This window comes from Amblyomma americanum, chromosome 5, assembly GCF_052857255.1.
Source record: "Amblyomma americanum isolate KBUSLIRL-KWMA chromosome 5, ASM5285725v1, whole genome shotgun sequence".
Lineage (NCBI taxonomy): Eukaryota > Metazoa > Arthropoda > Arachnida > Ixodida > Ixodidae > Amblyomma > Amblyomma americanum.
The window spans coordinates 106,232,442-106,259,448 of NC_135501.1; the positions used below are offsets into that span (position 1 = coordinate 106,232,442).

At 45.0% G+C, this 27,007-nt stretch overlaps 1 protein-coding gene across 2 annotated transcripts in view; it reads right to left on the reverse strand.

The window, feature by feature from the left end:
* Positions 1 to 662: 662 nt before the first annotated feature.
* Positions 663 to 27,007, reverse strand: part of LOC144132594 (saccharopine dehydrogenase-like oxidoreductase) — a 71,263-nt gene continuing 44,918 nt past the window's right edge. The window contains exons 8-13 of one of the 2 annotated variants that reach the window (XM_077665100.1): positions 26,671 to 26,790; positions 13,724 to 13,780; positions 12,114 to 12,237; positions 7,458 to 7,539; positions 3,192 to 3,317; positions 663 to 946 (exon numbers count right to left, since the gene is read on the reverse strand). In XM_077665100.1, the coding sequence (XP_077521226.1) occupies positions 3,227 to 3,317; positions 7,458 to 7,539; positions 12,114 to 12,237; positions 13,724 to 13,780; positions 26,671 to 26,790 (474 nt within the window). In that variant the 3' untranslated portion in view covers positions 663 to 946; positions 3,192 to 3,226. The remainder of the gene's footprint in view (positions 947 to 3,191; positions 3,318 to 7,457; positions 7,540 to 12,113; positions 12,238 to 13,723; positions 13,781 to 26,670; positions 26,791 to 27,007) is intronic. The other variant, XR_013314873.1, reaches the window with a different exon arrangement.

The following is a 27,007-nucleotide window of genomic DNA, read 5'->3' on the forward strand; positions in this document are numbered from 1 at the left end:
GCTATCGCCTGTACATTCATCTGGATATAGGAAAAGGATTCCTTATAGTGTTATTCATTCGTTGTTGGCAACAGTCACAGAATATACAAGTCTTCTTCCTAATTTGCTTTTCGTTCGGTTGCCTTCGGCAGTCTGCACACATTGCACTCCTGAGCAGCAGATCTTCAGGCAAATGTGCGCAACCTAAATAGGCTGGCTGCTATAGCACGTCCACTCGCTTAGCTAGCCGGACATAAAATTCAGAATTCTGCATTTTACTGCTTCAACATCCACATTCTCCTGCGGCTGTAGGCACCGTCTCTTTCCCACGCTGCTGTCCAAGTTTGTTGTTTCTTCTGACAAGCCGACGACGTCTTTAACATCTCCATAAATTTGTCCTTTTATCTTTGCTGACACTTGGAAAAGCTGGATATTGCCACTGCTTCAAAAGCTAGCTACCCCGACTTCTAACATGTGCCAGCGGATGCCAAACAGGCAGGAGCGATCTGCACTCAATCACATCTGCGACTGTGGCACTGCTGTTGGGGGCTCGGCCACCGTGGTGCCCTGTGCCCTCATTAGATGCCGCATGGTCCTAATACACATTGCCTAATTGCATCAAGGCATTTCCAGTGCATGTGAGAGTTTTAAAGGCCCGCTGGGCAAGTGAGACGAATAGGACATTTCCTTGAAACAAGTTTATTATGATCTACGCAGTATCCTAAGAGTTTGAAGGTAAATTAATAAAAAATGAGATAGAGGCACTTTTTAAATGCTTATCATGAAGCCCTCAGTGGCATGCCGGGGTATTCTGCTTCTGAGTAGAGAAGACATATCATCTTTTGGCCCTGCAATCTTGCTTCGTGACATGCTGTTCCCGAAAGCCAGTCCCGCATACCACAGTCAGAATGGTTGAACTCGGCGGCAGTGACTGTTCATTGAACATCTTGCCACCAACTTGGCTACACTGCAAGCAGGACCAAAAGAGAATTTTGCCAGCATATTTTCAAACACGTTTAAACACAAAACAGCTGAAAACACATAACAGTGAAACTCCAAAACTAGTGCGAAAAAAATACATCATCTTTATTTCTCATTTGCACTGCACTTCCATTCGCGCAGAAAAAAAAATGCATGTTCTTTGCTGCCAGGTGACCTTTTTTCATAAGAACATCTCTGTCACAAAAACAATCCTCAACAAGCACAGTCTTAGTGAATCAGCCTTTAGTAGCAAAGCGCCCCTGGCAGCAATACCACCCAAGTTCCTAAAATTCCCCTTTTCAGGGCAGGTGCTGGAATAACTTTAAAATACTGTGAAATCCTGAACTGGTGGTAATTGCTGAAAAAAAAATGCGACCCTTTAAAGATTATGCATGAAATCAGAAGCGCATTTTCGGGGTAGTATAGCAAGCAATACTGAAGAATTACTTTTAGATGCGGGTGCGTAAAGCAAAGTTAGAAACATATAATAGCATGACCTCGGCATATTCTTAAGTTAATTAAGACAATCGAGCTCGGCAGAGTGGTGCAGTTATGCACTAACGAGCATAGCTGGAATTGTAGGCAACTCACATCAAATATTATGTCAGAGCCGCTGTTGCGAATCTAGCATAGCAGTTTGAACGGCTCTGCAGATGTGGCGTCATATCTTGCTAAAAGTGTAACTACTAACTATGTATCTTAATAAATGATATGAACCATGCATGTCGCAAAGGTTAAGCATTAAACACAATCATTAAACAAAGGTTAAACACAGGTTCTTAACAGTTTTTACGGACACATCACATGAGCTCTGAAAGACGCCTAGCTTCAAAAATGCAGGCAGTGGTTGCTTAGCTGCTATTGCGGTCGGCTTCTGAACACGAGTTCTTGAAATCAGACACTAACAACGCGACTGAGGCACCTGCTAAAATATTTTAAAAGCAAATCACTGATGCCAACGAGCTCATCCTGATTAAGAAGGGTTAAAATCAGAAAAAAAATTATCCACATATCAGAACATTTTTAAAATCCGGATATATTTGCTGGGGTTCTTTGACATGCACCGAAACCTTAATACACAGACGTTTTTAGATTTTGTTTTCATGAAAATGCAGCATTTTCACATTGCACATCTTTGCGATATCATGTTAACTTCATCTGCATCATAAAATACACAAATCTTGTCTGCATTCGCTGCAGTAGAAAACAAAGCGACGCCACTCTATCAGTGTGCCACGGGAAAAGCCAATTTAACAAGCTAGCGAAAGCGCATATTTTGAAACACGAAGCCGGATCAGAAACTTTCGAAACTGAGTTCTTTTCGAAAGCTGACCGCTTTCAATTTCACAACATAATGTTCTGTCCTCGAACCAAAAATTAAAAAGTTTATTATTTAATTTTAGCAGACTATTCGTCTTTTGATTCCACCTGCGCATTCACCACTGACGTACCTCTCACTGTTTTTGGTAATTTTAGCAGAATATTCGTCTTTTGATTCCACCTGCACATTGACCGCTGACGTACCTCTCACCGTTTCTAAAATAAAAATTAGTGAATATTAGAAAAATCGCCCAGCATATAATTCCACAAGTGCTACCACTGCCTACACAACAGATTTTAGAATTTTGACAAAAGGCACTTCGGCGCACCTTTAAGACGGGTTTCAGTTTAGCACTTTGCAGCGAATGAACCCAACAATGTCACCAGCATATTTAAAAAATCCTTTTCACTCGATTCTATTCCTTTTCATGATTTGATGAGATTTCTGGCTAAACCTGGGAATGACGAGAGTATGTTGGCGCTTCAGTCAATAACGAAGAATGAAAATAAATTGGAATAAAATCTGTTTATCTACGTCACCCTGAGTTCATTTCAAACACAAGCGTCAACACGTGCAGCATAATAAAGCAGCAAATAATTTACTGCTTAGCAGCTCCTGGAAGAGTTAGCAAGCTGTTTATGAATGAAACAAAAGTAAGAAACCAACACTCGTGTGCACCACATCATTACGATTATGTTGGTCCTTATTCAGCAGCGGCCCCATAGAATCGGGCCTCAAGATAGCAGCAAGAAACAAGGCTTAAACCGCAAATGCCATTTGAGCTGCCTCGCAGGAAACAATGGCATGTCCAGCGCCTAGGTGTAGAGCGGCCAGCTGACGTAAGGGGTTAAGCTAAACAAAGAACCACACGAGGTCCATAAGTGTGCCGAGTCCCAAGCCTGACACGTACCTGACCACGCTTGAATACGCAACTTTCAGATCCTGTCAGACAATAGCCATGCGGATGCCACGTTTCTGTATCCTGTCCATGTAAGATGTCCCGTCCAGGACCACTCCGGGGCTCAGTACACCACCCCTGCACATTGAGACCGCCAGTTGCCCAAGTTGAGTTTCCAATTCGTAAATGATAATCGCCAGCAGCTTACACAGCATAAACACGTATGTGCTGCAGCTGACTACTAAAACGAAACCTATGGTCATTGACGCCAAATAAGTATTCAAACGAAATGTAGTGATCTTCTGCTCACTTACAAAAACTCCCAAGCAACCACAGATATCCGTCGGACGTCCGAACTAGATCCGAACGTCCTGTGACGAGATTGGACGTCCATCGGACATACGAACAGAATCCAGTTTCAGACATACCTATCCGTACGTTTATCGGACGTACGAACAGTGTCCGGTTTTGTATATCCGCATGAGAGACGAAGTGTACGTCCGAGGTATGTACGGCAGAGTATTTTCCCAGGACATTAGTATGGACGTTTTTTATTTTTTCGCACAGAAAAATTGCGCCTTTCGTGTATGTATATTTCGTATTCTTTTTATCGAGAAAGACTTATCCCGAAAATAAATTTTGTGAATTATTCCGGAGCCCTCCACTATGGCACCTCTCTCCTCCTTTCTTCTTTCACTCCCTCCTTTATCCCTTCCCTTACGGCACGGTTCAGGTGTCCAACGATATATGAGACAGATACTGCGTCATTTCCTTTCCCCCAAAAACCAATTATTATTATTATTATTATTATTTTATGTTCAAGTTGGCTCGAAATCGCATTAATTCAAAGTGCATATCTGCTTCTATGAAATTTTTTGCATCAGCTACAGGGTTTGACGTGAATACGTTCGTAAATTGGATCGATTCCACAATCCTTTCTGTAGTGCAAGGGCTGCCAATGACCCAAAATAATTTAAGGGTGGAAGCAGGTGTTGCACAATTTTGAAGCATCTCAGTTACTAATTCTAAGTTTAAAATACCTCTACAAATGATCGAAATTGTGCAACATCATGTCCACTTTGTCCGTTAAACTTGCAATTGAAAGCATTCGTAAATTCAAAACTCCCACCAAGTACTCCTGTCATCGTCATCATGCATGTCAGTTTGCGGCCAGTCCAATCCAATCCAACAGTCAACATTGCGGCGCCGTTGTCATTTTGTTGTGAAGCGTGGTGCTGCTTTAGAACTTTGTTATTACCAAAGTGTAGTTTTGTTTGGTCTGCGGACAAAAGTGGTGTGGCACTTGAGCAATTCAAAAGACGCAGGAAGCGCCTGAAGCTCTTCTGAAACGCTGGAATGCTGTACTGTGCCGACTTTGGATGAAAGAAGGCTTAGTGTGAATGCCATAGGTGGTTGCCTGTGAAGGTGAGTAGTACACTGCTTGAAAATTACTTTTGGGCAATGCAGCAGGATCATATAGCATTTGTTCGTAAAGTCTGGGGTTGAAAGCACAAGGTGATGGCTTCTTTGTTAGCCGCGAACATCACAAAATGTGTGATATACTGTGCCAGTTCACTTTCTACCATCGCTAAAGATAATCTGATTTAGGTGCACTTTTTCCTCAAAATCTTTTCATCATAATCAGTTTCACAGTTTTTTTATACTTCATTCATCTATAATTTTCATGTCATGTTTTATGTGTTGAAAAATGAGTGCTATTTCACTATGTCCTGTGTGATCTGTGTGACGTGAAGATAGCATTATTGCTACTGGCTGTGCTCCAAGATTTGTTGAATACAGAAATGCATTTGTGTCACACTGGATTTGAAACAGTTGGCATTCAGTACATGAATAAGCCGTGGTAAAAACAGCGCAGCGACGACAGACACAGAGAAGACAGAAGAAGACGGACAAGCGCTGACTAACAACTAAAGTTTATTGGAAAAAACACAGGTATTAATACACTCCTAAAACAACCAGGGAACACGCCCCTCTTAACATCCTTCTAATCGTGCGAATCTAGATACTTAATCTCACATTCGTGAAGAAGCACTGACGGTGTGCTGACGCATGCATCACCATTCGCGTGGATGCGATACGCCTCACACAGTTCCCTTGTCAATTTATCCCTGTGCCTGCAAACAACTTTGCAGGCACAGGGATGATGCATGCGTCAGCACACCGTCAGTGCTTCTTCATGAATGTGAGATTAAGTATCTAGATTCGCACGATTAGAAGGATGTTAAGAGGGGCGTGTTCCCTGGTTGTTTTAGGAGTGTATTAATACCTGTGTTTTTTCCAATAAACTTTAGTTGTTAGTCAGCGCTTGTCCGTCTTCTTCTGTCTTCTCTGTGTCTGTCGTCGCTGCGCTGTTTTTACCACGGCTTAAAGATGCACCAACTAGCTCAGTTGTCGGTTCTTCTCAGTACATGAAGTGCCATTCAGCTTCCTTTGGTGTTATCTGGTAAAACAGTGTCATGGTCTAGTGATAGCAGTATCAGTAAGAAAACATGCATGATATAAAAGTTATACTACACACCTAAATTTTAATGTCAGTATACTTATTCTTTCTACATTCATTTAAAGGCTATAAATTATGATGTGAAATGCTTGCTTGACGACTTGATCTGTAATAGGAGTGCTCTGTAAACACTTCTGTTAATTGGTTGATGTTTCCTTAGGCTGCTGCATTTTTGAACGAGTTTGACAAGACTGATGTTTGTTGTTTTGTCTTTTCAGAAATTCTGTGGGTGGGAAGATTATGGACGTGCTTTCCAAGCTTGCCATACCTGAATTCAGATATTTTACGAATATAAGTCACTCGTCGGCTTATGTACATCAACGACAATAAAATATGCCTGCTGTACATTAAACTGTTTTCCGTTTTATTGCCTCGCAGGAGTGAAAAAAGCATGCATGCACTATATATGCAAATATCCGAGAAAGATTCGGCAACAGACGTCCTCAAACTAACGTCTGACGGCGAGACAAACGTATACCTTTGGACTCCCATCGGACGGCCGACGGATGTACACCGGCTGTTTGCGGATGTTCAGTGGACGCCCAGAACATCCGAAACAGACCTCCGTCGGCCGTCCAGTGGATATCTGTGGTTGCTTGGGGTGTTTTTTAATGATGAAAATTTCTTAATCATCTACAAAGAAAAAGACAGTTATTTAGAAGGCGCAAAGAAATGAAAATCAAATTACCTTATGGCTGACATCGGGAGTGATGGCAAAGCATGTACAATGACAGGTTTCAATTTCTAACCTAATTTATTTTTTCAGATGCAACAAGTCCATGAATTGTTCAATGGTCCTTTAGTGCGAAATCAGCATTTGTGAAATGCATTTGTGACATTGTTATTATTATCCTTTCAGGGGCTCATGTGCAAGGATTGTCTCTCAGACTCCAAAAATTGTGCTTAAAAGGCACTCGTTTTGGAGGAAGACGCTAAACGCACAACGTGTTGTAATAGACAAGCAGTATCTCCAGACCTTCGGTCCTTGACATTCGGAACTTCTTAATTCAGCTTACACTGCCAGTGCGACAGCTTGCCATGCAAACAAAACTACGCTGTGATGGGCCAGTTCCCTAATCTCAACTGAAGCTATCGAAAAGACTGCGCATAGTTTCTAAAAAGTGAGCAATTAAGAACTTGGCTCTCTGAGAAACTGAGGCTAAGATTGTGACATTGTTCACGCGGCAAGAGATGAGTAGCATACAGGCCAAACGTAACGTCACCATGGAAAGAATCATTTGATTATCCACATCCTATATAGCTTCTGAAGATTACCTAGAAGGAAAAGTGGCGCCACCGTCTATGCGAATTCCTTAAAAAGCACTTCATCCACCACACGAATGCCGGGAAGATGAAGTTTTATTCGTGGTTTGGCTAGTGTTGGGCCAAAAAGGTAGAGTTTGTCTTGGCCCTGTTAGCTGCACCGCGATACTTTCCTCTGTGCTCAGATTAAATTATTTTAACACTACGTTTTCTACTTCAACAAATTTAATGCAAGTGAAAGTTCGGTGTTAGGCTGGAATAAAAACTTTCACAATATTTCCTTGAGGTCTGCCTTGAGAAGAACCATACTGTTACAACTGAATCAATGTTTTGCGCCAAACAATATCCACGCCAAATACAAAACCGCACCCTTCCAACATTCCTGCGTCTTTCCATGGTGGATGAGCTGTCGCAGTGCCACTTTTTCTGTCTAGTTAATAATGAGGAACTCTCTGCATAATCCCAAAAAGTTTACCAGCAACCACTAAACTCACTTGATGGCCATCTTGTCGAGCTCCTTCAGCACCACCATTGCTACCTGAACCATGCACATAGCGGTCGTCACATATGCCGGGTCTGCGCACATCAAACACAACTGCGGCAACTGCTGTGCATGTCTTGAGTGCCTCCAGAAAAATACATATGCAGTGTTCTGCAACTTTGTCGTTGAAAAATTTTCCCGTCTTGACCGGAGGCTTGTATTCGGTTAAACAAAGCTTGCGTACTCAGCTGATCTTTATGTTGCAACAACATCTAATAAATATATTTACGGGGTTCGGCTGTGCATAATGTGAACCCCTGCCAAAAGTTTTGAATGATAAACTGGAACGAATTCAAAAAATGGCCGCTCGTCTTATCTCGTCAAGAGAGAGAGAGAGAAATGACTCAGTGATTTAAATACTAAATTCATGTGGGATCGAGTTACTTGAAAATCGAAGGCAAAAATCCAGATTAAAGGTTTTCTTTCAGATTACTCAAGAGCACTTAAAGATAAAAAGAAGATAAATATGTTCAACCCCGGGAAAACGGAGTGAGAGAACAAACCACACTCGATGAATCAAGCCTTACGGCAAACATGTCGACATTTTTCGTTACTCTTTTTTCCCTGCATGTGATCTAAATTTGGAATGCTCTCCTTGTTGAGGCTGTCGAACAATCGGATGTGCATAAATTCCAATGTTCCATTGATACTTTCTGTCGACGGCATTCAATTTGACGTTATGAGATGTCAGTTTTGTACTTTATGCATTCTACTGCAAGCCCACCCTGTAACGATGCTCAAGCGAGCATTAACAGTATTAATAATAATAAACCCGAATCATCTGCGACAAGAGCGAGAGACCGAAAACCGCCAATGCCTTGTTTCCGCCAAACGGCATTGATTGCGCCATCCGTTGTCTGCAGGTGAAAGTGCCATGACGCTAAAAGTGCCGAGGCGAGCATTGCTAGGTGTTCGTGTCCTTTGATAGCGCCATGTTCTAGCAAAAAAACGTTTTTTTTTGATGGAACACAAATAACCAAACCGCCCGGCATTTTTTTCATTTATTTACCCTGAAGGCTCATGTTGGCATTACGGGGGGGGGGGGGGTGAACATCAAGCGAAAAATACAATGAACAAAATACGATAGTAAAATAACGACCCTTAAAGAGTATGCAGGAACACATCATAACAAAGGCTTAAGTAGTCAACAACAAGAAATACAATATGCCCGTATTAAAACATGCAAGCATGGAATACAACTTACTCGACTTTTGAAGAAAAATAAAAAACCAAAGCGCCAAGAATGCAAAACAAACCGGTCAAACGACAAACCTTGCACACCTAATCTGGCAGACTATCTATTAGTAGTGAAAGAAATTTGTCGCAATCAATAGTGTTAAATACAGAATGAGGGAGGGCATTCCATTGTCTTATTGCCAGGTGAAAACATGATAACGAAAAAATGGCAGTGCGTTAACTTGGCTAACCCTGGAATTCAGCGAAAAGCAAGCATGCTTGCTAAGCGTCTAAGGCTCATTCATGGCAGCTCCGCTACAGGCTCGCGACAACCATTCTAAATATAACCACACGACCACGTGGCTATGAAGTGTATCACATGGTCTTACGACCTACACCCCCGTCGGATGTCATCCTGTGGCTTTACATCATGCCATCGGATGTTCTTAAGGTCAAATTTCAGCTAAAGGTCATGGGTCAAGGTCAGGGGTCAAGGGTTGGACACCATAACTGTACCACATATGGTCATACACGGCTAACGTGGTTGGACTCAAAGTCGTTCAAGGTCACTCTCGTGCCTACGCGACGAGGTCTTCACCTAGCGTAGTGGACCTTTTCGCTTCAAAAATGAAAATTCACGCTTTTGATAGTGCCACCACCGCCCTTCGCGGAAACCCGGCGGCGGCAGCTTTCGGTTTCTCGACCTCAGCGCAGAAGATTACGTGTTTACATCATGCACGGCTGAACCAGGCAAGTATCGTTGCCAAGCTTGGTACGAGACAAATTTTACCTCAATACGTAGCTCAGTGCGCGGTTTCACCGCAAACAAGCCTCCGGTTGAAGCGGGAGAATTTTTCAAAGCTCCTTGATAAAGCTTAAAGATCGTTCACAAGGTAGTTTTAATGCAGGTAGGATGAATGGTATGCTCATTCTGACTTTGAAATAGGGCAAGTGGTATTAATGATGTGAAGCAAAGCTGAAATTTTCCACTCTTGTTAAAAAATTATTATAAGTCAGATTGATGAGAGTGTATTTTCTCCGCAGTTTGTTTTTTCTTTGTACAACCTTTGTCCGTAAACTTCCGAGACTGAGTCCATTAAAAAAAATGCATTTAACATTGAAATCATTTCTGCAGCACCCGTTCGAAATAGTCTCCCTTGCAGTCTATACACAGCTTCCAATGCTTCTTTTGGCAGGGCTCCCAGCTCCTTTGTCGTGGCGTCTTGAATGGCCCACACGCTCCCCATCCAGCGACCTTTTAGGGCTCTCTTCACATGAGGAAACGAGAAAAAACCGCATGAGGAGAGGTCAGGCGAGTATGGCGGATGGGGAAGTCACGCTGAGAGCAGTGTGTGGCTTTGCGTTATCGTGGAGAAAGCTCCATTGTCCAGATGGCCATAAGTCAGGGCAACAGCATCACAGTGCATCACGCATGAGTTGGAGCACGCGGATATACAACTCCTGATTCACCGTTTACCTTTGTGGGACGAACTCGTGGTGTATGACACCTCTAGCATCGAAAAAAACTATCAGTATCGTCTTTGTTTTGGTCTTCTGTCAGCGCACATTTCTCGACGCCGGAGAGCTTGTGGACCGCCATTCGGCGCTCTGCCTCTTTGTTTGAGGATCGTATTGAAAACACCATGTTTCTTCTTCAGCAATGATGCTGTCAACGAATGCAGCATCCTTCTCTGCCTCGGAGAGCAAATCAGCGCTCACTGATGCCCACGTGTCCTTCTGGTCCTGTGTGAGGGAGTGCGGCACAAGTCTGGCATTCAGCTTTCGTTTCCCCAGGTTCTTACACAAAATTTCGTGGCATGTTGTCTTACTAATGTTGGGGGAATCTGATAGCATGCGGACTGTAATGGTGCGGTCTTGCTGTACGATTTTCGTGATCCGAGCCACATTGTTTTCATTCCAGGAGGTTGAAGGGCGCCCCTGCTTTGCGTCGTCTTCCACCGACGTTCTCCCCGAAACGAAACTCTTGTGCCACTCGAAAACTCGCGCCTGCGATAATGTCTCGTTGCCGCAAGCGTCACGAAAGAGCTCATACGTCTGTGTGGCTGTCTTGCCAAGCTTCACACAGAATATTGTTTACACGTTGTTCGAGGTGGACGTCCTTCTCTCCACATTCACGCATAGTAGAATGCATAGACGACTAGTGACAACGTATTTTTTTACATGTAGTGCCATCTAGCGGCAGCCACAGCAATCAACATAAATAGCTGAGGTTAGCCCGAAAAGATGGCGCTACACATGCACACCAACATTTGTTTTGGGGAATCATTTCTAGAGAAGAAAATAAATCAGTCTCAAAACTTTACAGACCAAGGTTGTATACTGGATTGTGTAGAGACTTCGTAATTGTATGTGTATACATATTTTTTAGTTTATACCTTTGTTGGTTAAGTAGAATTCAACTTTCTATATGGATGCAAGAGCCTTCATCATGTGTATTGTAAATAGTTTGTTCTGATGCCTGCACTGAGTTTCACTAGATATGATTTGCATGGATCCCCGCTAGCTTTTAGCTAGGGATCCAGATGTTTCAAATAAGCTTTGTGTAGATGTTCCGCAATAAAGGTCAATTCAATTCAATTCAATGGCAACCAGAAGAGCTCAGTAGTGTTCTAAACTAAAAGTACGCACTCAGGACAGCTTTCTGGAACAAGTGTTTTTAGGTTGCAGAATGTCACAATATACTGTTTCCTATGTTCTTCATTTCAAAAAAGTGAATACATAATTACCTGCACTACAACTAAACACATGCAAAGCTATACTTGTAAGCACCAGTATCATGCACAACGGCTGAAATACACTCGAATGGAAACATTCAGAAATATTTGGCCTGATAGCCTACTCGTTATCCACTTACGATGAGCTAAGTGTTCAAGGCGTAGAACAAAAAATAATTTCAGTTCACACTGACAAAATCAAGCCGTATTCTCAAGCAGTAGTTCCCACGCCAAGTGAAGGTGCGGGCAGTTTAATGGCGCTCGTAGTCTTCGTCAAAGATTAATCGTATCTGTTCTAGCCACAATCAGAAATCATTGCGTAGTCATGAGGAAGCGCAAAAGCGACCACTGCCCACTGTACACGGCTTACCTCCGAAATCCATCAGAACACACATTAATAAGATCAGAAGGCTGCCGTATGCTCCGGTTAGTTCTGTTCGCTTCTATACATGGAATGTTTGCACATGAATTCATTGAACCGCACTGTTAACACAACAGCCTTGGCATGGTCGCACGCCTGAGCCTCCCCGCTCCAGAAATATTTGATTGTAGAGTTTTGTCAAATAGCGTCGATACTACGTGCAATAAATAGCTTTAAGACTAAAGACTACTCCCCTCCCCCTTTTTTCAAATCTGTTTGTCTCAATACCATTGCATCTTGAAAGCGCAGGCCCTTAGTGTCTTGGCTGATTACATACCCGGTCCGTCCAGACGGATGGTGACGGAGTGATTCGTCCGCCCCACTTCACGTTCACCGGGCAATGCATGATTCTCCTTCCATCCAGAGCCGTGCATGGTCATGGTAAATGAACAAGACAGGACCTGCAACAAGCGGTAATGCAGCATCTGAGCGAGGAAATCGGATTCTCTGTTCAAGAGCGACTCGTCCGTGCAAATAAGAAGGGTGCAGCATCTTTTTAAAGATGCTGCAGGTCCTGTTTCTTGTCTACCCACATTTGTCCTGAACCAGTCTTCAAATGTAAGCGTTCCATGGGTGCATAAAAATTCCTGTGAGTTCTTACATTCCCTCTTTATTGTTGGTGTGCCTGTGTCACTTTAGGCGTACAACCTACTGATTTGTGATGCTTTTACAGTACCTCTTCTCCTGTCTACGCGATATAAGTGAAATATTTCTTTAGAGAGAATGAAAGCGAGAGGCACGAATGCTGAGTTTCGGTCATTATTGCCGAAAAAAAAAATGAGCCAGCGACCTTTTTTTGTGTGTATTGCTTCCGTGAGAGGCCACAGACTTGCCCACAAACGCTTCAGCATTGTGAAAACTGCGGAAGTAACACCTGTGGAAGCATAAGTAAAGAAAAATCATGCACCTCCTCGTGGCTGAACTCCACCAACTACAATTTTATTGAAAGCGAAGTTACTAACAATCCCCACGACATGTAGTTAAGAAGTTCTTAAATACACTCCATCTTAAATATCGGGAAGAGTTAGCATGTTTAAACACATTGTACCAGACAAAATATGTTTTCAATGCAGCACACGCTTATTACGCGTTACCATATGTAAAACGTTAGCGCACATTTGCGAAAAAATCCTGGACTACAGAGGGCATACAAGTACCAGTGCCTGCATGCGGTTGCCGTATACTCTTTAAGGATCTGCCCATTATAATGCCTTTCTTTTCCGCATATCCGCAGGAGTTGTGAAATGTGTACAGATCAGACTCATTGTTCAGTTCAGTTGGGTTGATGAAACAAGACCCAACAGCTTCAATACTTACAGCATAAACGAGGCATAACAATTTGAGCAAGGCTCTCGGCTGAATCGTGTTCCATGATTCATGCAGAGTTCTGAGTAACTCATTTCGTTAAACTAGTATTTTGCTTGCAACATTTGCATTTGAAGATGTCTTTATCCTTGTCTATTTACGCGCAAAACGCCAAAGGTAAATAACGTGACAAATACTGCATGACAGAGTAATCGGTGGCACTTCAATGCTCATACACCTTGTATAAATGGCCTACTGCATGCCTATATACTGGTTTACATACAACAGTAGTTATCGCACCTGTTAAAACAAGTGCACTTTTATTGTTACAAATCTTAATGTTTACTATTACAAGCTCTGGCACCCATAGAAGCACTCCAACAACTAGGCAACGACCTTTCCCTGGCACAGCACCTTCGTTACCCTCTTCCAAGCAGAGGCAGAACGAACAAGCTGGCATGTGAGACATCAGTGGACCTTTGAGTTTTTGTTTTATGCTGTCTTGCTGCATTTCAACTTGCCCCTAACCTAATGCGTTCACACCCCATCAAAGCAATGAGACTGCAGAGTAGACGCGCGTACCTGCTCCCTCGTGGGTGCACCTCGCTTCACCTTGCCTGCAGAGAAGAATTCTGGGAACTGCAAGCAAAAGGAGACCACAAATTTGGCACCGATTGATAGGAGAACTGACGGGAATATCAGGACATAGTGCAGAGCTGGTCAAATGTTTTAGGGGAATCCCCCAGGGTGGAGAAGATTTGTAATAAGGAAGTAATTACTCATTGGCATCCACCCGAGCGCCGCCATATAGCTACAAAAGAAAGCTATGCAGCTTTCTCAGAAAGTCTGCAGTTAAGGAAAAATTCGTCCTGGTCCGGGGTTTGAACCCGGGACCACCGCTTCACTGAAGCAGTCGCTCTACTCCCTTATTACAAATCGACTCCACATTGAGGGATTCCCTCAAACATTTGACCATAACTGTTCCTACTTGCCGTTAAAGCTCAATTCGCTCTCGCCCTACCATAAGCTTGCCGTACCGGTTAGCTCAGTTAGTAGAGCAACTGCTCCGGTGAAGCGGTGGTCCTGGATTATACCCAGGACCAGGACGAATTTTTCCTTATCTGCGAAGTTTCTCAGAAAGCTGTATAGCTTTCCTTTGTAGCCGTATGGCTGCACATGGGTGGATGCCAGTGGGTAATTACTTTAATACTGCAGAGCTGTGCACTTGCTAAATATTGTTGCAGAATCGGCATAAAAATCAGAACGTTCTTAACAATTAGGAGCTACTGGCTCTTAGCGACTTCAAGAAGCACCATTTTTCGTCTTCATCAAAAGTACACGCCATCAATTTATAGATCAATAAGAACAGGGTTTTAATAGCACTTACCTGCTACCAGAGAGCACTCTTCCTTCATATGCATCCATTTGTCATATACATCTAGTTGTCAGCATGAATCTATTTGATGCCGTTACAAGCGAGAAAATCTACTAATGAAATGACTTCCATAAAATGAGTACGGTGGATTACCTCTCAAAGGTTCTTCTGGCAGACTGCACAAGCATCAAATACATAGACAAATAATGTATAGCAATATTTCCTACATCACAGACTGTCGTAGCCAAAACAAACATTTAAGTCAGACTAATTCTTTTAAAGCCAAGCCAGAAGACCCGTTAAGGTTGGGCGAGACTTCTGAAATGGTTTTTGAAAATTGGCGATAAAGCAGTTGTAATAAAATACTATGACCATGAAATTTGCTAGCAATCTTCTAAATAGATGCAGCTTGCAGTATGTATAAAAACTGGACTCAGGTTTTGTACAGCTTTTTTTTGTTCTAGTTAATCTCTTTTTCTTATTATGTAAAGAATGCAGAGTGTTCAAATTTTGCGCGGGAGTAGAAACTGTTCTCTTAGACAGCTGCTACCCAGAAGCATGCAATTTGAACTAAACAGATTTTCTATGTTTTTTGTTGTTTTTCAGTGCAATAATATTGCAACCCATCAAATTATTTTTTTATTATAAAAACAGAAAGGTCGAAAGCTTTTGTTTCTGGTACTAGTCATGTAAAAGGTAATGGGTGGAATTCGGGGAAAATTTTGTTTGCTTATGCCTCACAGTTCCTGAGGAAGATGTACATACACTCAAAAATGCTTTTTTAAAAAAAAAAATGTGCATAAATCATATGAAAACTCGCACCTTTCAGCTTGACGTAACCATGAAAAAGGTTGAAGGAAAATTTTTGAAGCCACGAAAAGCCAACTGTAATATTTTTTTTCTAATACCTAAAAAAACCTCGGTTGCAAAATCTAAATATTAGTTTTTTTTATTCACAAAACGTAGCCTCACCGCACCTTGAAACTTTATATTCAGCTGCCGCGCTAACAGTAGCATGAACTTGTAATATCGCTGGAAATCAAACGCATCCAAACTTACATACTCGTACGCGCGTGTCCGTAGTTAACAACACTGCGTACTGGGCGAGTTGGTAGGTTCTCATGGTGGACGCCAACTACAAGGGGTGATGCAACAAAGACAGAAGATAGAAAGGACATGCTGGCCTTTCTTTCTGTCTTTCACATCTTTTACATAGCCCCTCTAGTTTTATAGTCAAGCTAGTTTTCAAGCCCATGAAGCGTTTATATGACAAGATTACATCTAGCTTTGTCATACCTCAAAATGATCAAGGCCTTTAATAATTATCAGCACGTGTTTTTGCAGTTAGCTGATTTCAATTGCCAATGCTTTCTGCTAGTTATCTATTTCAAAAGCAAGAATTTTGGTACGTTCCAAGGTAAACAGCCCTGCTCTAAGCTAGGTGTTGTGTCACACTCGGCCACGATTTTCAAATGCTTTATCTGCCAGGAACGTACAGGTTGGAAATACAGTCTGCTTTCCATTTAGTGTAGATTTTTCTTATAGCTCATTAAATTTGAAAGCAGAGGGTAGATGTTCGAATATTTTAGTGCGAAAAGACTGAGAGACAAAAAAACTTTAATGACGACAGTGAGTTAGGACCCCTCGGGCCCCTGGTCCATCGCGCAGTTCCACTCTACGTCGAAACTTTCATGTCCCTTTTTGTTCATGGCATCGGCAGCCCGAGTAGTCACCACAACTAGCTGCGATGTCGGATCTCGAGACGACAGCAGGACCTCCCAGTCCTCCCAACTTGAAGCCTGTCCCTGCGGGCATAGAGTTTCTTACTATTAACCAGAGAGAAATCTGGCGGCGCTGCACCTGAGCCACCATGGGCGTTCAAAGAATCATGGGGAGATGAGCAACTTGGTGTGGGACAGTCGGTTTTTTCAGGAACAGAGAGTGGCGTTGCTGAGATGTCCCGTTTCGTCCACGGCGCAGATGACTTTGGGGCCAATGTAGTGCGCAAAAGCCATAGTAGTGAAAACGCAACAGCACATGACGCCAATAAAAGGTTTTTGATTTCCGGAGTGCCATTACAAAACCTGTTAAAGTGTTGAGATGACAAATTTTTTTTCTAAAACATATTTCTTTTTAAAAAAGCGCTTGTTAAGCATGAAGTGTTAGCTTTCATGGTCTGCAATACTTGGCCAGTATGATAGCAAGCCATCACCTATTTTGGGCAAACCTTACATTTACTTGCTTTTCTGCTCGTTTGTTGCAATTTATAGACAAGACATTGAATGTTAGGACATTCTTGATTATCGAACAACGTTTGTTTTTTCATTATTTTTTGGCCAAAACATGTGGTTCTGCATTTGGTAGCTCTCCGCCCCATGATGCTTAGAGCGCCCGTGGTGGCTGAGGTGGTCTCGAGGAAGCTCCATGCAAACTCTCATAGGCGGGCACCAGCTTTCCCTCTAGTTAATAGTAAGAAACTCTATGCCTGCGGGGGAGGATCAGCAGGGCCGCCGAAAAGGATCTGGGAGAGTGTGGCGTGAGGGTCACCGCAAAGGGAGCATGCAGGGAAGGTGCCCGATAATGCGATAACAGCTGAGGGGATTAGAGAAAGCAGGTCTGGAGGCCTCTCCAGAGGATCTGTTAGGAGTGGGTAAAGTAGGGATTGGGGGAGGGCAAGTCCGACGGTCCAAACGGGGTATTTGCGTGAGCTCTGCAAAGGCTTGCACCCGCTCCCTCGAGAAGCCCGAATCGAGGCTGTCCTGAGCCCGGCTAGTTTATCGGCAGCCTCATTTCCTGTGCTTCCACAGTGAGTCGGCACCCACCGCAGCTCTACCCTGCGTGGCAAATTTTGGGGTTGGGATGTTTAACACGTGCTAAGCAGGGAAAGGTGCCCTGCCTCTGGCAAAGTTGTACAGAGCCATTTTGGAATCGATAAAGATGTGTTTAGTATTAGATGTGCAACGACTAGGGCGACGGCGGTCTCAGGCGTAGGGCCCGAGAGAAGATAGTGAGTTTTAGGGGGTGGGGCAGGGTTGGATTGCAAACAGCTGCTACAGCTTCACGCGTTGTGCATGTGGCGTCTACCCAAATGGCGTCTTGGGCCTATCCGTAATACTCGTGAAGGGCATTAGCGTGAGTTGCGCAGCAAGGGATGTGATTCGGGGGGTAGACGTTTCAAGGAATGAGTTTAACAACGAGAGGGTATGGATATGTCGACGGATGGTTATAATGGTTGACCGATCAGCGGTTATGTTGGTTTGAAGGGAGGCGAGGGTATGGCGGTCAGTGGCGGTCGCGGCAAGTCTTCGGTACTGTGCCTAAAGGTGCACGTCACCTAGTTCCTGAAGGGTGTTATGCGTGCCTAGTGCAAGAAGTTTGACCGTTATAGTGCTACGAGGTAGGTTTAGGGCTTCTTTAGTTGCAAGGCAGATTATATCATTCACGCACTCAGTTTCCGTGCGGTTAAGCTTGAGATGTGGGGAGGCGCATAGAATGCGTTAAGTGTGAAAGCATGTAGAACTCTTATGTTGTCCACTTCGTCTAAACCCTTGTGCAGGGTGGATACGCAGCTTAAAAGCTGTAACACGGATTGCATGGAGGCCTTAAGTGTTTTAAGGGTATCATCACTGCATCCGGAATACTTCCGGTAAGGGCCAAGGAATCGTAGGCTGGGGGTGCGGGGAGAAAGCACACCTAGCCACACTGTCCAGGTTTCACTGGTGTCTGTATATGAAAGCCTCTGAGTAGCAAGTGTAACTGGCTCATTGGGTCAGTGGACACCTCAATCGCGCTGTGATTTGGCGGTGGCGCCCACGTACAAATTGAGGCAGTTATGCACGTTCCTTTTTCTCTAAACCACCGGAAGGTTTAGACTCCATCAACTCTGAGGAAAGAGAAGGTGCATAACTGACACTTCATTAGCGTTTTGTGGCACATGGTGGTGGAGTCCACCTGCAAAAAATCTGTGCTTTCGCACAATATTTCATGATTAGCAATGCTAAACCCTCAACCATTTTCTTCTTCGCTCTACGTTGACTGAATGCAGTGCACCAAGAATGATCTTATATGTAGACAATTTTGTATGTTGTATGTTCACTATGTGCCATGCGCAAGAGGAATTCGGGGCTTCACTAAAGCGGAATGGTTCGCTTTACGCTCGAGTCTACACATATCTTTATGGTGTAAACAAAATTATTCGAAGAACGAAACGAAACCACCATCAAATGTGAGAAAAATTCATAATTTTCTATTAATGATGTGGTTCGGCTCTAAAACAACATCAACTTAAAAAAATCTAGGAGAAAGTATTTTCTGTGGGCTCTTACTGTTCCCCAAAACCTGAAACGAAGTTTGTGCACAGATGCTTGGAAACTCTGCAACGGTTACGCGTGCAGGGGGGCTTTCACCTATGTTTATGAGAGGCACGCCTGCTATTTTTTTTTTCTTTATTCAAGAGTTACCCCGCATTTGCCCGAAGGCGTTATAGCAGGGGGGTTACAGATTGGCAAAAAATACATCTTCACTTGCAGAGCACACTTGCTCCTCGGAAAGCCGGTTCCACTGTTGCACTGTTTTAACAAAAAATGAATTTGCAAACAAGTTCGTCCTGGTACGGTACTCTCTAATTTTACGGGAATGGTCATGTCGTTGAGAAACGTAAAAGGGCTGTTTTAAGTAATTTTCAAAATCAATCCCCGTTTTTCCGTGAACTATTAAGTACAGCAATTTTAGCATCAATTTTCTTCTACGGGAAGCGAGTGGTTCCCATTGCAATTCTTTTTTCATTGCTGTACAACTATCCCTTCGCCCGTACCTGCCCAAGACGAACCTTGCTGCTCTGTTATGAATTTTTTCAAGTTTTTCAATTAACACCCGATGTGCAGGGTCCCATACAATACAGGCATATTCAATGATAGGTCGAACACAAGAGAGAAAAGCAGTTTTCTTGAGGTTTGGCAAGTGTCAGGCTATGACAAGTGTCAGGCAGGATATCAGCGCAGCTGCACCGCGACAACCAACGGTAGCTGCATTCGATTCAGCTGTGGTTCACTGCACCGCCTGCACCGGTTCATGGTGTGCTGCATCAAAGCCCTCGATTCACAGCGCCCCCTGCACCGCTGTCCGCGAATGACTCGGGTGCAGCCGTGGTGCAGCTTTGGTACAAGGAACCGTGGCACCAGCCGCCAACGAGGTGCAAAAAAGTTGTGCACGTGCTTTCAGCAGACGGCGTGCAGACGAGGCTGGAGGCGCCTCCGGGCCTCCAGCCTGCTACATCTTTCGATGCAACGACTTTGGCCTGACATGGACTGCTCCACCTCCTCTGTGCTTGTGACTCTCCCTCAAGAAACAGTGCCCGTCGCGCCGGTTAAGTATTCCCATCAAGGGCCGACACCAGCGTCTGAGCCCCTTCCACCTCCAAAGATGCCTCCCGTGAGTCAAGCCTCGCTTCCACCTACTGCTAACTCGTTCCGCGTCACCATAAAGGCTACATTGCGCTTTGATATGAATTGCCATCCCTGCCCGGTATGTTCAAGCCACACTTGACCACGTTCTTGGCTCTTCGAACTACTGCGTGTCTGTCGTCCATCGCCCATCGAACACCATCACAGTAAACTTGCCATCCTTGGTTGACGACAGCATCCCCCTGGACCACAGCAAGCATGTCCCGGTGCAAATATATTTTGCATCTGGCCCTGACACCCTCCGCTGCATGGTTGATCGCGTCAACAGCACAAGTCCTCCCGAGGAGGTGCGTGGAAACATTCGTTGCTCAACTCACGTAGTACTGCAAGCACGGCCTATTGGGCGCCGGGGCTCATACCTGCTCATCCTGCAAGGCCCGTCAAACCACAGCCCTTGCGTCTTCATCGTATTTTTGTTATCATTGCCATAAAGAAGGACATATGCAAAATACCTGCCCTAATCCTGCAGCTGTGGCCAACATGAATGAACAAACAAATCTTTGTGCCCTATGCAAATCGCCGAGCCATGAGATTCGCTCCCGCGCTAGTCCAAAGAAGAAGCAAGCGAAGAAGTTTCACAAGTTGCCTGCAAAAGTGCATATTCCTACAAGTAATCACTTTGCTGCTCTCGCATGTGATGACGACTTCCCTGAACTTCCTTCATCTGATCGCGCTGCTCACCTTACGTCTCCTCACCAGCGTTCATATGCACAAGCGGCTCACCTTTCCGGATCAAATGGTACGCGAAAATGATTAGTACATCCATCACATGTGGATATCAAAAATGAAGACACAGCTTTAGGCAATGCCATCGCATAGGCTCGCCACCATTTAGAAGAAATCACGCAGCTCCGGGAACAGCGTCGTTCTCACTCTTCTTGAAGAATTCTAAAAACTCGCGAGCAATCATCACAGGAATCACCTCGAATAAGCACTGGGCCACAATCATATTCCGACCACCTGTTAGCCGTGGCAACCCAGACAGTGGATAAGATATTAGCGCTCATGAAGCAGGTGACATCCCCCATTGGAGAAGTTATTCGGCCTCGTCATGGATAGCGCATCATCTGTGGTGGTGCAGTGGAACTGTCGAGGCTTCGCTAATAAGGCCTCTGAAGTGTACATCCGCCTTCGCGATGGAAAGCTGAAGGCATGGGCGTTCCTACTGCAAGAGCATAATTCACTTCCATGCCTTTCAGGTTTCTGCGCATACCATTCACCCTCTATCCCTGATCGCTGTTGCATCGCCTCCTCCTTCAGCCCAGATAAATCTGCAATTTATAATTACACTTCAGTTCCGCATACACCGCTCGACCTTTCACGATGGTGCAACACACTTCAAGAGGTTGTCGCCCTTGTTAAACTAGCAAGCACACCCCTTATTTTAGTTACTTTTTACGGCCGTCCGGGCTCCACATCTCCCAATCTGGGATGGGTTCGTTTTCTAAGTTCTACCAACATGGGTATCCCTATCTAGTTGGTGGTGACTTCAACGGCGCACACACTTCGTGGGGTTACCCATCGGATTCCTCAAGGGGTGCACACGTCCAAGGCAGCTTTTCAGATTATTCCTTTCAACTTTTAAGCCACCCAAATACCTCTACCCGCCTACGAGGTGGCCTGTATTCACCTGATTTGACTTGGTGGTTATGTCCTCGTAACCCTAGTTGGGCTGTTGATTCAGATACTTGGGGTACTGATCACAGCCCTACTTTTATGTCCCTCACTCCTTCACGTCTATGGAAAATACGCCGCAGCGTACGCATAACATCATGGGACTTTGTAGGCGCAGACAATCGTTTATCTACAGTCAACCCGTCTTCAGCACCGTCTACTCTTCTGTTCTCACGAATCACACTATTATCACTAATATAAATGAAGACGACCCAAACCCGGACCTACACCTCCTGAATCTGTGGGCTCTTCGTAGCCAGGCAGATGTTTATGCTTCTCGTCACCCCGATGACCCATCGGCTCTTCCCACTCTTCACCGCACGTGCGCGGCGCTATGCAAAGCGGCTAGGCAGGCAACACTGGGCTGCATGGTGTGCCAACCTGTCCTCTATGCAGGGCAATCGACATCTTTGGAGAGTGTTTCACGCCATGGAACACCCTTCTCAGGTTGCAGATTGCACAGAGAGCATTCGCCTCGGGCTGAATGTGGATGAGGACACATTTGCATAACGAACGGCCCGTTAGTTTTTTCCATGCCATGACTGCACCTTCACATCTCGTCCTGACTTATCGGTTACAAAGCCCTCGGATGGGATTATTTCTGACCTAACCATGGCAGAGCTGGTGGCCTCCATCGAACGCCTAAAAACTTCAACTACTCCTGGGCACCTAACTCCTTATTCCGTAACTTGGAAGGGACGGCTTTGCAAATTCTACTTGATGCTTTCAATGAAGAGTGGCGTTCTGGCGTCATGCCAAGAGAGTGGAAACATCCTATTCTGGTTCCAATACCCAAGTCAGGCCAGCCTCCAGTGTCTCTCCCGGCGCTTCATCCAATTTCCTTCACGTCTACCATCTGCAAGCTCTATGAAAACATTCTCGCTGCACGCTTGTCGTGGTGGATGGAATCCCATGATTGTTACCCAGATTCCCAAATTGGCTTCCGCCCACAAATTGGAACAGAGGACAGTCTTGCTACTTTGGCTGCTGACGTACTTCACCACTCTCCTCAGAGTGACCTTGTTCGAACCGTGATCGCTAGACATAACAAAGGCACATGATAACATCCTTCACTCTGCCATTCTTGCCTCCCTTCAAACTCTTGGACTCCCTCACCGGTTTCTCCTCTCAATTCACGCCTTCTTAGCAAATCGGACCTTCAGTGTGCATGTCCACGAAAAGCCATTTGGTAACTTCACTTCCAATAGAGGAGTGCCCCAGGCCTCCGTTCTCGCCCCCAAATTATTTAATGCGGCTTTTATTGCTCTTATTCGAGCCCTAGAGACCATCCCTTCTATCCGTGTGCTTGCATATGTTGATGATATAACCTTGTGGTGCTGTCATCCAGATGCGTCTATCGATCAGTGAGTATGTATTGACATCTCGACTCCCACCTCTAGGTCTAACACTCTCTCCTACCAAATCATGTTTCATTCGCATTAAAAATAAAGCCGGCTTACGGAAAGCTCCCCTTTTAAATTTTACGATACATAATTCTTTGATTACTCAGGTAGAAACTGTTCGCATTCTTGGCCGTCTCCTTCATACATCTGGGACTGTCATCCCCGTGGCTGACAGCCACCCGTAAATTGGCTCACGCTACTCTAGGTCTGATTCATCGCATAGCTATGCACTCTGGTGGCGCACGTGCTCATACGGCCCGCCAGCTTGTGCGCTCTATCCTTCAGCCACGGATACTATATAAGGCACAATTTCAACCTCTCACCTGCAGACAGTACCGGTACTCCCTTGAAGCTATCAACAGTGAGGCTATGCGCACCGTAACATATCTGCCTCGTTTAACACCCATACCCGTGCTTCAGGAGTTCGCCCAACTTAATACACTCGGTGAACTCATCGGCCAACGGGTGGCAAACAGAGCTCGCGAACAGTCTCTACAACTTCATCGTTTAAGGACACTTCCTCAGTGGTCGTACTGTCAGCTCACAGAAAATCGCCCCTGTTTCCCCGCCGGTAGCAGCCGCGTATCTGCCTGAAGGGTGCATATTGTACACTGATGCATCACATTCTGCAGAGAGGGGAGTTACTGCTGTGTATATAGTCCCTCCCATCCGCATCTCAGCTCTCGCGCTACATATACCGTGGATGTGTGCACTCCCCTGGCATTGGAACTTCAAGCCGTTTACAGTGCCATTGCTCCCCTTCCGCTCGTTGCCACATTCAATACAGTTCATATTAACGCCGACTCCCTTGCCGCCCTTAAACAGCTTAAGGCTGTTTAATGCACATTCCAGATTACACAATCAATTCATGTGCTCTGCGCAAAGTGCCCATGTCCTGTGCGCATACACTGGATTCGTGGCCATGCTCAGGATCCACACAACATTCAAGCAGATGCTATGACTCATCTTGACACATCAGACGACCCGTCACCTTCCCCCCTTCCCTCAGATCCGTTCCTGTGCTATGTTTCCGATTACGAAGTTCTGCGCCAGCGAACACGCGCTCTAATTCCTCCGTTTTCGCACCCTTTCCCCTGCAGTCTTACTCGGCAGGAGGAGGTATCCGTGCGCCGGATTCGGGCAGGGGCGGCTCTGACACCATCTGTCCGTCATAAGTGGCGTGCAAAAGTTCTGCCAGCAACTGACAGGTGCCCTCACTGTGGCGCTGCACCGGGCATTTGTGATGTGCGGCACTTGTGGACGTGCCCAGCGACGGCCAGCTGCTATTTGGAAACGGCTCCTCAGGAAGGTGGGCATGCGGTGGAACCGCGAACGTGACTATGTGAAGTGGACTATGAACAATCATTTCATCGGCAACCTCGGCGACTACCTCAGCACCACGGGTGTTCATTCCCTCTTTTAACTTTCTACCTCCTGCATTCCTTCCCCTTTCTCAACTTGTGCCTCATGGCACACTTCTCTAAAAAAGAAAAAAAGATGACGCTAACATGCTCGTAAAAATTGAAGGTGAATTGAGGGAGGTCTTCGCTGGCGTCCTATGTCATTTTGCAGGAAAATGGCGCTGAAATATATGCGACAGCAGGTAATTTTCTCTGTTTTGTGTTCTACCTGCTATGTTGTAACAGGCCGTCCGTTTTCGTGCGAGTTCACACAAAGCATTTTTTTTTTATTTCATAGAGTGCAACAATGGTGTGTGGGCTGTCGGCAAAACACAGGCAGTGCGAATCCGTCGTGTTTTGCCTCCTGCGCTAAGCATGCAAGCAGATGCTGCTGATCCGGCGCTGCCTGGTCATTCTACTGTGGCTACGGAAACACTGGGGCTCGCGCTAAGCAGCGAGGAATCCCCGTGGTGCTGCCGAAGGAGTGTTTTTTTTTCTTTGAACTGCTTATAAAAAGATGAATGAGCGATGCGGGCTTTCGACGGTGATTTGTGGGTGCCTCCCCTAGGCATCGGAAAATATAGGGCCTTGAAGCGCACCGAAAGTTCTTCGAACGGCTCTCTAGAGAGTCTGAAGAGCCTTGTTAATTCTAAATTGAAGTAGCAATTGCAACGTACGCTTTTATAGTACTTCGGAATTCAGCTATGATCGGTCCCAATAAGTGAGTTGCGTCAAAAGACAGCACTGAGTCGGTTTCCTCACATTCACTGTCGGAAGAGTAGAACTACTCCATAACAAGGAACTATGCGATGTCTTCGTCGTCGACCATGGCCGATGCAAGTCTCGTTAGGCACGAAAGCGACCGCACACAAAAAATACACACGAGAACTGAACCACTGTTTACCTCCACGGCAAGCAGACGACAAGACCTGCCTGCACGCGCTCTATGAGGTGCGGTGCTGCTGACGCGCTGAACCTGCACCACAGAACTGGTTCTGCATCGTGATGGCACCAGCGGCACTTTTTCAGGATTGGTGCCGTGAAACAGCTCCGAATCGCATACAGCTTATGTTGCAGCTCACCCTGTTACTGTGAACAAATTGTTTGCCCCTGTTAAAAAAAGGTTTCAATCTCTAAAACTGCTATAGGATAAAAACTATTGCCCGGTGAAACAATCCATTGTATATCTCTGACATGGTGATGTGAAAACTGAGCCGATAGAAAAGGAATCAGAGGCACTAAACGTAATCACTCCTTTTAATACACCGTATCACTGGCGCAGAAGTAGGCTTGCCGCAGGTCATTGTGCAGTTGCCAACACTGTTTTCCAAAGCACCGAAACGATTCTGTGATGCAGGCATTTGCATTTGTAATGACGTGAGTACTTTCAGCATATTTTACTATTTTGTCAAGATGAATGGTGAGCACAATGACGGAAACCACCGCATGTTCTAGTTTGAATGCCATTCATTAGCTGTAATTCCTTGCGCCGCTGCTATCCTGTACCCGATTAAAGTAGAAACATGGGACTCGTGTACACATCCTCGCGCTTCCTGGCACGCGTATTATGCCGTGCATGTACTCTTCCCACAAGTTTACACACATCCGATGAAGAAGGCGGGCACAGTACTCTTAATCTGAAAAAACATACCACCTTTTGAGTTTTCCTGAAAATTCATTCGAGCACGCAACGATCACCAACCATATTGCACGCTAACCTTAAACAGACTTCATTCTGAAAAATGGAGTACCCCACCTGAAAACCATGTAAAAGGTACACATGTTTTACCTAGTACTGATCACGGTTACCTTAAATGTAACCTAACACATAAGACTCTTTTCAAAAGTAACTGCAATGGCTCAAAGCCGTTACGTGCAAGCTTATGCGGGCTTCGCAAATAACACAGTCAGGCGAAGTATAGCCCCAAGCTTAACTGTATGCCCTTCGCCATACTCGACAGTGCTTTTGCAGCTATCAAATCATTGTAAGTACAATAAACAGCTTGTTCACAATTTGGAGCAATAGATGATTTCTTTATCCTTCAATATGAGCCATTCAACGTTAGCGCACGTGATGATAGAGAGTTGATCACCACAGTGAGCATGGCATCAAGTGCATTTGAAGAAAATTGCTACCTACTTCAATAGTTTCCTGCATATTTCCCGCCAAAATTCGTGCTCACGTTCCATGTGCCAAGAGTGCAAAGGTACTCACCCGTTCGAGGAGCCAGCGGCCAGCGCTGAACAAGCTGAGCAAACCAAATATGGTTCCTAGGAGGACGAGCCCAAGACCGGTGAAGAATCCCGGTGCCCGCATATATGTGCGCACTTGCACCTGCAATCAGGAAAGTCGCCCATAACTGTAAGGCGCGGATTCGATCCCGGCCGCAGCGGTCGCATTTCGGTGGAGGCCAAATGCTAGAGGTTCGCATACTGTGCGATGTCAGAACACGTTAATGAACCCCAGGTAGTCGAAATCTGGAGTGCTCCACTACGGCGCCCTTCATAGCTTGTGGAAATTCAAGAATGCCGGATCCTTCCCTGACTGGCGA